At 42.2% G+C, this 12,509-nt stretch overlaps 1 protein-coding gene across 2 annotated transcripts; it reads left to right on the top strand.

Moving 5' to 3' along the window:
- Window positions 1–1,997: 1,997 nt before the first annotated feature.
- Window positions 1,998–10,433, top strand: marveld2a (MARVEL domain containing 2a). 2 transcript variants are annotated; one of them, XM_034896129.1, is made up of 8 exons: window positions 1,998–2,129; window positions 3,039–4,025; window positions 5,121–5,341; window positions 6,924–6,959; window positions 7,127–7,290; window positions 7,972–8,143; window positions 9,240–9,290; window positions 10,181–10,433. In XM_034896129.1, exons 2-8 carry the CDS (start codon window positions 3,056–3,058, stop codon window positions 10,298–10,300), a joined length of 1,734 nt encoding a protein of 577 aa, XP_034752020.1. In that variant the 5' UTR covers window positions 1,998–2,129; window positions 3,039–3,055; the 3' UTR covers window positions 10,301–10,433. The 2 variants fall into 2 exon arrangements, with proteins under 2 accessions (XP_034752020.1, XP_034752021.1); XM_034896130.1 differs by having other exon boundaries at window positions 2,004–2,096.
- Window positions 10,434–12,509: the final 2,076 nt, after the last annotated feature.

Consider the following 12,509-nt stretch of genomic DNA (forward strand, 5'->3'; position numbering starts at 1 on the left):
ATATATATATATATATCCTGTCTATATATAAGGTGTCATGTTATTTTACCAGAGCTGGCATATTTATAGACTTTTATTTTATTAAAACAACCGTTTCCTCATTACAGGAGTAGGTTGTCTAACTCAACCTGGTGATGTAGGCTATTAGTACACACACACACACACACACACACACACACACACACACACACACACACACAGAGTCATCCTCAACGAAGTGGCATAGGGTGAGATATTATTTTATATTATTTTGGGCGGGCCAGTGCAAAAATGAGTGGGTCATTTTCTAAAAGAAGTAACAAAAAGCGCTGAGAAAGTGAGAAAAACAGCAACAACTCTACCTTCCAACATGTACTGCATGCTGTTAAAGGCTGCATCACATTAAGTGGAGTACTTTCCTCAACTTACCAGACTGTTCCAGCTGCTCTATTATTTGCCTTTTCCCCAATCAGACATTATGTCCTCCTTAATGATGATTATAGATCTAAATATAAGCGTGAAGATATTTTGTCAAAGCACCAATTGTCGACCGTAGAATATCACCGCAATATCGATATCGAGGTATTTGATCAAGAATATCGTGATATTTGATGTTCTCCGTATCGCCCAGCCCTAATTTAAATACAGTTTTGGATAGGCTAACCTTACATTACGTTACATTTTTTTCAAAACCCACCGAACTACTATTTTCATCCCTTTTCTGAGGGTCCAAGTCTCATGTAAGGGGGGTCAAACCCTCCCAGTACCCCCCCAGTAATTTTAACACTGCTCTCGTCTAAAATCGTCACATCTGCAACCAGCATGGCTGCGCCCGCAACGGCAGAGTCAGCGACGCATAGCAGATCTCCACAAGCCAGCGGGTGGCAGCACACATGTGCTGTACGTTTATATACAGTCTATGGCTAAAGCCGTCATCGGTGTTGAGGATTCCTGACTAAATAGGAAGGTTACTAGGTTACTTATATAATAATAAGGATGGGCTGTCAGGCCCGCTGGGGAAAGCTCGTCCTTATTCACACTGTAAATACACCTTACTTCCACTTTAAAGAGCAGCCATTGCTGTCGCGATAACTTTCAACAGGACATTGTGTAACACATCCATGGTACATTGTCTAAAAATCCAGCTAGCTAACGTTAGCTGCCGAATGCAGGCCTGTTGTTACCATAGAGACCTCCTAATTGTTTGATCCTTATTATATGGTTTAAACAGTAGCCAATTACAGACGAGGCACCTGCCTCAATGTGTGCCGTCATCCTAGTATTCAGATCATTTACTGAAGTTAAAGTACCAATACCACACTGTAAAAATGGTACACTACAAGTTAAAGTCCTGCAATAAAAAAATTACTTAAAGCAATATCTGCCAATATTTAACAGACTTTGTATTGCATTAACGTCGGTAGTATGTGTAAATTAACTATGTTAAACTTCCCTCCCGCATCCTTCCAGCACCATCACAGCCCAGCAGCAAAACCTGCATCACTTGGAGGTTTGCTGCTGGTGCCAGGCCCCCATGAAGGGAGCCAGATTTAAACCCAATGTAACATGGTGTCCATCCCGTGATATGATGGAGCCCAAAAATATAGTTACTCACAGTACATGTGGAAAGAGATGTCTGTAAATCGTTTGATGCATTTTATTTTCTTTAGCTTCACAACCCTGTGAAATGACTTGTTTCACTATCAGAATTGGATTTGTTCGGTCCGATAATGTTTGTTAAGTTCAGAAGAGTTGCAAAATTAAATGATTTTATCCCCATTGAAGTTTACGGGGCGCTAAACAGGAAGTAGCCGGCTCGGTCAACCAGAGGTCTCTAGTGAGTGCACCAGGGCCACGTTTAGCCCCTGCTGATTGGTTCTCACCTGTGGAACACCCACCAAATGAGAGATAACATACCTCGAAGCCGTGCCAAGGAAACCGCAGCTAAACGCGCTCACCATTTGGAGGCTGGACGCGCCCCTAGTCTTTGGACTGCAAGCCTATTAATGTCCCCCATCCTCACATCTCAGACCTTCTTGTCTCTTTGTGTCTTTACAGGCGATTCTTCAGCACTCTGTCTGTTCACACCAGGTTTGCATTCAGAACTGCAGGCCAATGTAAGTCGTGTTGAGTGACTGCGTGTGAGAGAGGTATACAAGCACAGTTCATTACATTTTTTACTTCTCGGGATCATTTAAGGAAATGGGCTTTTAAGGGCTGAGAGGTCGTCAAGAATGTATTATTGTGCTGTCTGACTGCAAACAATAGCGGTAAGTTGAGCACTCCTGGAACAACCACGGGAGGATTTTGGGCTTCCAACTTGATTGCGGCACAAAAATGCATTCTTGACTCGGCTTGCATGGAGGATGCTGGGATAACATCTTCACCCCTGAGGGCTTTTCTCTGGTGAGCTCCGGTACCGGGGCCAGCTGGTCGGAGCGGGTAGTAAACACACTTTGCATGAGTTGTGTTCTTGAATGTCCAATTTGAATTTCTCATCAGTCTGGGACTTGTGTTGTCTTCTGGCTTCTTCCTTTTTCTATTTCCTCTTTCTTTGCCTTCTGAGTTCTGTTTTATGATTTGGATTGATGATAATATGATGAGAGCTTAAATGATTAATTCATTAATTTATGAAAAATCAACTGGCAACAATTTTGTTAATCATGTCAATAATGGTTGTTTATTTCAAGCAAGTTCCTGCTTGTCATATGTGAGGATTTGATGCTTTTCTATGTCTAACATTTTAGTAAAGTGAGAGTTTGACTTTCAAGGATGTCTCACCTTACAAAGTGAGACGTTAAAAATGTGTCCTGGTCATTCATTTGGTTTATTACACAGTGGAAACATCTTTAATGATATCGTTTAAATTCCTGTTTTGTCCAAACTCCATTTAATGAAACTGAGAAAGCAAGAAATCCTCATATTTTAATAAGCTGGAAACGGCAAACATTTGGCCTTTATGCTAATGAGTCAATTATCCAAATAGTTTAAAAAATGTTTTTACTTGCCGCTCAAATGTAGGTGTGTGTGTATGTGTGTGCGCTCGTGTGTGCTCTCAGGGACCATCGCCACCCAAATGTCCAATGGAGGAGGCTTTTACGGACGCACTGAGCGAGTCCGCCAGTCGCCGTACTACGACCAGGTTCCGCCGGGCTCCTTACCCCGGGGAGGCGCCAGCGACCTGCAGCCGCTGAGGGAGCAGAGAGCGCCTCACCTCGCCCAGAGCGCCGACCCGCTCCCTCCTCCGCCTCTGCCGGACCAGCCTCCCGTGGGACCCGAGTCTTATCCCAGCGGCAGCGAATCCAACCTAGACCCGGACCACGACCCCGCCCTCGACATCAAACCGGTCCACCGCTTTATCCCCGACTCCTGGAAGAACTTATTCAGAGGAAGTAACCACAGCAGTAAAAAGGCGTGGTCTATGCCGGGCTCCTCGTCTAACAACAATAACAACAGCGCCACCAGTGAGGGGGTACGCTGCTCTCCTCCACATTCCCCCTCCGTTCCTGGATCATACCGGGACCCGTATGGCGGCTCAGGCAGCAGCCACAACTCGCGCAAGGAGCTCCTGGACGCCCATGAGTCTGTGTCAGGGCAAACCTACCGCACAGCTCTGACCTACACCGAGCGGGTGGAGGAGTATCACATGCGCTACGACTACATGAAGTCCTGGGCTGGACTGCTGAGGATTCTGGGATGTGTGGAGCTGCTGCTGGGAGCAGCTGTGTTCGCCTGCGTCTGTGCTTACATCCACAAAGACAACGAGTGGTTCAACATGTTCGGATACTCGTCTCCTGGAGGAGGGTACGGAGGAGGGTACGGAGGAGGGTACGGAGGTTACGGGGATGTGACGGGGGGGTCCTACTACTCAGGCCCCAAGACCCCGTTTGTGTTGGTGGTGGCGGGGCTGGCCTGGTTGGTGACTGTGATAATGTTAGTGCTGGGGATGACCATGTACTACCGCACCATTCTGCTGGACTCCTCCTGGTGGCCCCTGACCGAGTTCACCATAAACCTGGCCCTGGCCGTGCTGTACATGGGAGCAGGTAGGCAACGCAGCGGCACACACAACACATTTTAGTGTTTTCCACAGGTTGAGTTTCACTTCATTTATTTATTTAGTTGACAGGGAGAGTGTACATGAATTAAAATTGCTGCAAATGCACCAGAATTAGCCAAAAGGCTATTTTTCATTGCAACAATAAGAAGATTACAGTGAACAATACAAATACAAAAAGCAATAAAACAGATATAACTCTTCAAGTCCTGTTGATAAATACAGTGTTCAAGTTTGCTGTAATACAGACATTAGGGTAAAAACAAATGATATTATATAATTACATTAATACAGCAGAGACACAAGTGGCAGCCCGGTTGGGTTGAGGGAAGAGACTTGTGCTAAGCACCAGAATACTTGCACACAAGCAACGTTATCATGTTCTAGCTATAAAATGTCTGCATATAACTGCACAAGTCATTGTGGCTGTGTACTGTTTTTATCCATGTTTTAATGTCTGTTTTACATGTTTTAAATGTCTTGTGTGTTGCATGTTATGTGGTGGTCTCCCCTGAAGGAAAATGGAGTGCATTTTAAAGTTAAATGCATCAATCTGGTGCACTTTGAGAGCAACATCAAGAAGCTAGGTCTATGAAGAGTCTGTGCTCTTCTAAAAAATGTCTTCTTGTTACAAATTTAATCATAAACACATTGTTTGTGTCAGAGATGCACAATATATCGCTCTATAAATATACCACCTGGCGCTATTAACACAGAGAGAAGTTTTTGACACATCGTGAAAGACACTCAGAGATTATTTTTTTTGTGGTGCCTTTTAGATTCAACTCAGTGTTCAATTAGATCAATAAAACAATGTTATGTAAATATTTACCCATGGTTTGCATTTTAGCAGAATCGTGAAAGAAGCAGAAATTCAGAATTGCATATTTTCCTCAAATTGTGCAGCCCTAGTTTGTATAGATATGAATGGGGAGGACATGAGGAAAAAGTCACATTTTGATCACAAATGGTCAAAACACATAATCGACTATTGTACTGTAATGCTAGATACCACTCGAGACAAGTAAGAATATTATTGTTTTAACCTACCTCTTTCATTGCACGTCATCTTTGTGGTTACCAGGCATTGCCTATGTCCGAGACACAACCCGCGGAGGCCTCTGCTCCTACCCGGTCTTCAACAACGGCATCAACGGGGCGTTCTGCAGAACGGAGGCGGGCCAGACTGCTGCCATTATCTTCCTGTTTGTCACTCTGCTGTTGTATCTGATCGGAGCCCTGGTGAGTCTCAAGCTGTGGAGACACGAAGCTGCTCGCAGGTACCGGGAGAAGCACGGCCTTGAGGTGAGATCCCGGACTTGTTTGTTTTGAGGGTTGGGTCCTGGGATTCTTCTAAATCACTCAGGGATTCTTCTTAAACTTTAACGGTTATTCCAACCACTCCAGTGGCTAAAAAACAGGCTACAGACATGTTGACCCCCACACACACACACACACACACACACACACACACAGACTGCAATGCCACTGCAAACCATGCATTTGCACACAGGCTTACAGCTGTGGAGGAATGAGAAGGTGGTGTGTGTGAGTCCTATCAGCGTGCTGCAGGGCAAAAAGGTGCACACACAGCATGGTTTAACTATGCTAGTTTTTGAGCTTACACTTTGCTTTAAAAACCATATTTTTTGCTACGTTCACGCCTTGCATTCACACTACTACGGCCCCTAAAATGGAGACATTTGGAAACACTGCTGCTCCTGTTTTGGTTTGAATCTCCCGGGTTGCTTTTTGACGCATTTTCCTTTCCAGAGAACTACCTATTTGAGCGGTATCGGTTTTCTTCCCAGTCTATCAGTTATGTAGCCTACATAACCTTATCCGTCCTCATATCACTAACGTCCCCCATCGTGGACACGCTCTTACATCCCAGCACATTCTTTATGTTGCATTACATTTTTTTGAAACGCCAGTTTTCTTTACATCGTCGGTGATGCAAAGCATTTTAATAAAGCCACCGTGTAGCAGAGCTCTGTCAGAAGAGTGTGACTAGTTCTGCAACAGTTTTTAAACGTCTTTGTAGCGTTCCCTGGACCAAAACCAGTGAGCGACATTGAAAAGGAGTTGCACAGTATTGCAGGTGAATGATGTGCTGTAAACCGTTTGAAATCAAAGATTATGAATTATAATTCTGTTAATGATGGTGCTGCAGCCTCAGAATGGAATTAGTAGGCCTGGGACTTTTTTGCCCGCAGGATTGCACCTGAATGAAATTATAGTTTATAGGTTCAATACCATTTCACTAGTAATATAAGGCTATACTCTTGATTAAATATGATGTTAATACACTATATTGACTCCAGCAGCAGTTCTCTCCCACGCAAATTCTCTCTCTTTTGCAGCCGCCGCTGTGTTGCTTTTTTAACTAAATACATGTTCACACTCGCTGTAACTGCGCATGAGTATTTCCACCGACCCGTTTGTTTGTGTTTGTTGCCATGGTGAATCCAAGTATCATCGCTTCATCCATGCTGCCTTTTTATAGTGGTGGTGAATGCCCGTGAATCTACTCTTGAGGTGATTGAACCAATCTTAAATCAGCTGTTCAGACATCAGGGTTGGACTCCGAGTTTGTTAAACCTCCTTCCTAAAACGGGCCCCTGATCTCGGCCTTTGGAAAACACGGGTCGACATTTTTCACCATTTTCTTGCATTTTAAATACCAACCATCTTATATTAGACAGATGACTGAGTGAAAATGAAAATAATCGTTAGTGACAGCCCTATCATCAATCCTCATCTAACTCTCTGCAAGAAAGCGAATAAGCACATTTCACACAATGTCAAACTATTCTCTTAATAGTTGATCTTCACTATAAGCTGCATGTTAACATGGTTATATTTTTTGTATATTTTGTATCCACAGATGCGTCCCTCTGACGTGCGAGCGGCACAATCATTGGTAAGCATGCTGCAACACCGTGTAATTTAAAAATCATAATACAGACAGAAACGCATCTACGTCGTGGTTGATGAAAGCATGAAAGCTAACACTCTTTATTTTATTTGGTAGCTCAATCAGCACAATTTATTTGACAGTGTGGTTGTCCTGTTGCTGTGTCCATGCAGATAGCTCCAGTTTCAGCCTCTGCAGCCAGAGCTCCTGAACACATCCCAGACTCCTCGGCCGTTCCCATCCAGGCTGCTCCGAAAGCAGTCCCACCACACATTCTGCAGGGAGCCATACCATCAGGACACATCCCAAAACCTGTTATTGTGCCTGACTATATCAGGTAAGTGCTAAAAAATCAAGTAGAACTTTATTCGTCCCCAAAGAGGAAATGGTTTTTGCAGCAGGGACTACAGTGATCTCAAACCATCAATGCAAATACAACATATAATAATAAATAGTTAAAAAACATCATTCAAAAAGCCATGTTTACCAAGCGCGGTCCAGTTTGAGTTTAGCAGTGAGATGGCGGAGGGTATGAAGGAGTGTGTGTATCTGTTGGTGTTAACTAGAGGGTATATGAGGAGGGAACCAGGAGGTAGGGGCTGTAACTCAAGCTACAGGGTGGGGGGGAAGTCCAACAGAACCGATTCTTAACTTTCTGTTGATCACTCATGATACTGCTACAGACCTTGGTCCCTTTTTGTTAAGATTGTGTTTTTACAGAATACTGTGTAGTAAAATAGATACTATAAACTGTGGGGATACAACTTATGATTATATATATATATATATATATATATATATATATATATATATATATATATCAACCATTAATCCAGCAATTGTTTTCTCAATAAGTCGCTTGTCCTTTAAATTGCAGCGGTCTCGACGGAGTTGTCCCGTCCGCACCACAGTTTGATTGATTGACCGTGTCCACACCAGCTGAAATGATCTAAACTGAACTAAGTATGTTTACTCTCATAACGTTACTGACGTGTTCTTCTCTACCTCCGTCGTGCAGTAAGTACCCAACGATCCGGTCGGACGAGGAGCGGGACCAGTACCGAGCCGTCTTCAACGACCAGTACTCCGAGTACAAAGAAATCCACTCGGAGGTGCAGGCTACCCTCAGGAAGTTCGATGAGATGGACGCCATGATACGCAGTCTGCCCCAGCACCCCACCAGCCAGATGGTGATTGGTTGCAAACGTCTCCTATGCTTTTTCTAAATTATCACATTTTCCTTTGTGTGCATCTATTGTTCCTGAAGTCATGCTTTGATTATCTAGTTTGGAGAATTTGTGTCTCAGGTATATACTGTATACATGCTGTTTAAGGCTAACTCAACTTTATGCCATTTAACTGATTGTATGTAGATTGAAAGGCGTTATTATTGAACAGGCAGAGACAGTTTAACAGAAGTTATAGTCACCTTGCATTGTGGGAATTGTAGGCTCTATTTTTGTACGTTGACACACGCTCAGGACTTTAATTTTCATCAAAGTCGAGGCGGAGATAGAGTTTTATTTTTTGTGTTTTACAATTGCAAAAGTACTCTTTTAATATTTGAATATGCAGTAGTCCTTACGTATATTTACATATTAAAATATTTCACATTGTGCAGACAGTTTCTAACAAACTGCACAGAAAGGATCTTTTTTAGGTTTGGAAAACATTTAGATGTTCGCAGTTTAGGTGTAGTCCATTTTAAATGCTTTCTTTGCAAACACATTCATTCATTCATCCATTCATTCATTTATTTATTTAATCATAAATGCTCACACCAATAGATCGGTAACTGCTGATATCGTTCGGGCTGTAGTTTTGACCAGTGTTTGGTTTCATGTGATCGCTGAGGAATCATTTTGGTCAGAGCTTGGTTGTGTCTGGAATATTGCACCCAGTCTTTTTGTTAAATGTGCCTCATTTCCCTATCTGGTAACTTCCTCTGTTTACACTTCCTGTTCCCGCTGGACTTCCCCTCCACCCTCACATTCCTTCTCTGCTCCATGCAGAAGCACCTGATTTACATTGCACCTGATCGTAACAAATGTTGAAGCATTTTCCTTCAGTTCACTCTTTAATGGATTTATCTGAGTTTAACACGGCCTCTCTCTCTCTCTCTCTGTCTGTCTCTCTCTCTCTCTCTCTCTCTCTCTCTCTCTCTCTCTCTCTCTCTCTCTCTCTCTCTCTCTCTCTCTCTCTCTCTCTCTCTCTCTCTCTCTCTCTCTCTCTCTCTCTCTCTCTCTCTCTCTCTCTCTCTCTCTCTCTCTCTCTGTCTCTCTGCAGGAGGTTGATCGCATTAACAGAATCCTTCAGGACTACCAGAGGAAGAAAAATGTGAGCCTATTGTCTGGTTGATGTGGTGTACACGCTTATTTTTTTGCTCTTTGACACTGATTCTAAATATAAATCTATCTAGATCTAAATGTATTAATGTAAAAGTCAGAATACATGTTTTCCTTTTCGTTAACAAATCCCATGAAAAATCCCTTGATACTTTCTGTCTGTTGCTCTCAGTTCCAAGCCCATTGGTTCCTACTAAAGACACGCATTTTAAAAAAACGCAAATATACAGTTTCATTAGTACCGGTAATTTCCTGGTCGCTATAGGAAATAGTGCATTTGTTATTTGATTATTTTCAGTGGTGGATGAATCCATATTTGGTGCTCTAGTGAGTATTTTTGTCAGCAGGACGGTGTGTGTGTGTGTGTGTGTGTGTGTGTGTGTGTGTGTGTGTGTGTGTGTGTGTGTGTGTGTGTGTGTGTGTGTGTGTGTGTGTGTGTGTGTGTGTGTGTGTGTGTGTGTGTGTGTGTGTGTGTGTGTGTGTGTGTGCGCGTGGGATTGAGTCAAAATAAACTACAGTTGGTGTGTGTTCATGCTAATGAGGGAACATGTCACCGTGTGCAGCAGTGTGGCAAAGCGCCCATCGTGTGGCAACAAGTATTGTGATACACACAATACTTGTTAGTTGAGACATGGTCTGTTGTTTGGGTCTTTTTATGGGATAATTAGAAAAACAGAGAAAATGAAAAAGTTTTCAACAGTGATTCAGACTGAAAATCTGCAGAATTTAGCGGCCTGTTTTTCCGCTTTGGGTGGAGATGTGTTAACAGATGTGTTAACAGATGTGTTCACAATGCGTCTACAGATTCTGTGTAGCGCTGAACATCACCAGTGTTATCTCTTAGATGTAATAGTAGTCATTCTTTTTCATCCATCGAACCAGGACCCGACCATCCTCGAGAAGAAGGAGCGCTGCGAGTACCTGAAAAGCAAACTGTCGCACATCAAAAAGAAGATCCAAGAATACGATAAAGTGATGGAGTGGAACGACGGATTCGGCTAAAGCTCTGAGGCGTCTCTACGCTGCTCCACCACTGATCACTAATGCAGAACTGTTTCTCACAGCGGGGCACTACTGGAGGTGGAGACGACATTTTAACTGGAGAGGAAACAGGATGTTTCTGTATCTGTACAGCGGTTGTTGTCCAGTAGCAGTTTTGTATGTATGTTTACTAAAGCCCACACGTAGAACCAAAGGGAAGGCTTTTATACTCAAAGGAATAATTTGACATTTCTGGAAATCCCCTCCAAGATTTAATGGGTGCTTCCTTGGCCCATGCTGCCTTCTAGGGCTGGGTGTTGCCAATGACGACCCAAATAGTTTAGACTCAGATTCACAGGGCCCCACTTCGGTTAGGGACATTTCACTTACAATGCAAATTAAGCCTGGATATTAAAGAGATTCTCCAAAAAAAAAAATGCCAGAAATTATACAAGAAAGAAGCAACCCTTTAAATGCTTTTAATAATGCACCTGTTTAATGATTACATTAAGAATTTACTACAAAAAAAGTTAGATTAAAGTACTTTTTCACTTTACAGGACATACACGACAGTCATTGACAAACTATAGCTGTCGTCGACACAATACACTGTCAATTACAGTTAGAGGGGTCATGTTGAAGTACAACTGTACAACTATACCATGGTAAACCATCAAAAAAGCTCTCTCTCTCTCTCTCTCTCTCTCTCTCTCTCTCTCTCTCTCTCTCTCTCTCTCTCTCTCTCTCTTTTTCTGACAATTCAACAGAACTTCTGGTCTTTACAGATGAATTTAGCTGACAAAAGATGGCTGATTTGCGGTCAGGACAGTTAAAGGGCAACTACCGGTTTTTCAACCTGGACCCTATTTTCCTATGTTTTTGTGTCTAAGTGACTGATGGGAAAAATTCTTTGACATTGGTTTAGCCAGAAACAGCCTTAAAGTCGCTAGCGCTAAACACACCAGACTCCATTTAAAAAAACACTACTTTTAGCGTGTACAGAGCCAACATATTTTCCCATGTTAATAGGTAAACTATGTGTTTGTTTCAACCAAAACTAGACTTGTGATGGTTGGAAAAGTGGAAAGATAACCCAAAACAACTTTTCATAGTTTAATTTTGTTTCTGTCGACTTGGAATTAAGTGTATTTTATGATGCTAAAATTACTGTTTATTTACATGGAGTCTGGTGGGTTTAGTGGACGCAATTTTAAGGCTGTCTTTATATTTAAAAAAAGGATCTTACACTTTAACAGAAACGTCAACCTCCTTAGAAATCCTTTCCATGATATTGTCAGACACTTAGAATATTAATCTGAGTCTGTCAGTGGCAAAATGAGCACTTTTGTGAAGGTAAATACAAGCTGGACAATTGCCCCTATTACACTGTAGCTTAATATGTAATACTGGACCAATTTCAAAGATTATAATAATATCAGTCACTTAGACACAAATACATAGGAAAATAAGTCCCAGATTGAAAAAAACAGTAGTAACCTTTTTAAGTTTAGACTTAAAAGACAACTAGTTAAGATTTTTTTTTAAAGATTGTGGTTTGGGTTAAAACACCAGTCTCCTTAAGTAGTCCCAGGACACAAACACCTGTTTTCTGGGTTACATTCCCCGTTAACTTCTTCCTGGACATGAAATCTGCTCCCCAGCTTGACAGCTTTGTGTGTTACACGGCCTTGTGCATCCATAGTGAAAAGGTAAATATTAAAAGATCATTGTCAGGATATCAGATCACTCAAACAAAGATCAATTTAAATTGGAAAATTGACTATTTTAACCCAGCCCTGCACCTTTACAACAAGTTTCACAAAAACCAGGCCACTAGTTTTACTGTCTTCCTCATGACAGACGAAGTAAAACTAACCTCCTCGCTGGAGGAAATGATACGAGAGGGTTATCGATCATCTCATCCAACTCTCTGCCACCAAGTAAATAAACACGTTTCCCAAAATGTCAAACTATTCCTTTTTAAAATGTATATGCAAAGAACTTTATATAAACTGTGTGTGTGTGATACTATGACTGTGATTGTAGCTGAGGCTTTATTCCTAATCTCATCAAACGGCCCTGGTATCCGATGGATGAATGTTTGCATGTAGTCAGTGGAAGATGGAAAGGTAAAGATGGAAGAGGGTGCATTATTTCTGTAAAGATTTACCTCTAGTGGTCAGTTTTCACGTCTGTCTGTCTGTCGTCCTCATAGATTTCACAAATGAAA

This window comes from Etheostoma cragini, chromosome 16 (assembly GCF_013103735.1).
Source record: "Etheostoma cragini isolate CJK2018 chromosome 16, CSU_Ecrag_1.0, whole genome shotgun sequence".
Classification (NCBI taxonomy): Eukaryota; Metazoa; Chordata; class Actinopteri; order Perciformes; family Percidae; genus Etheostoma; species Etheostoma cragini.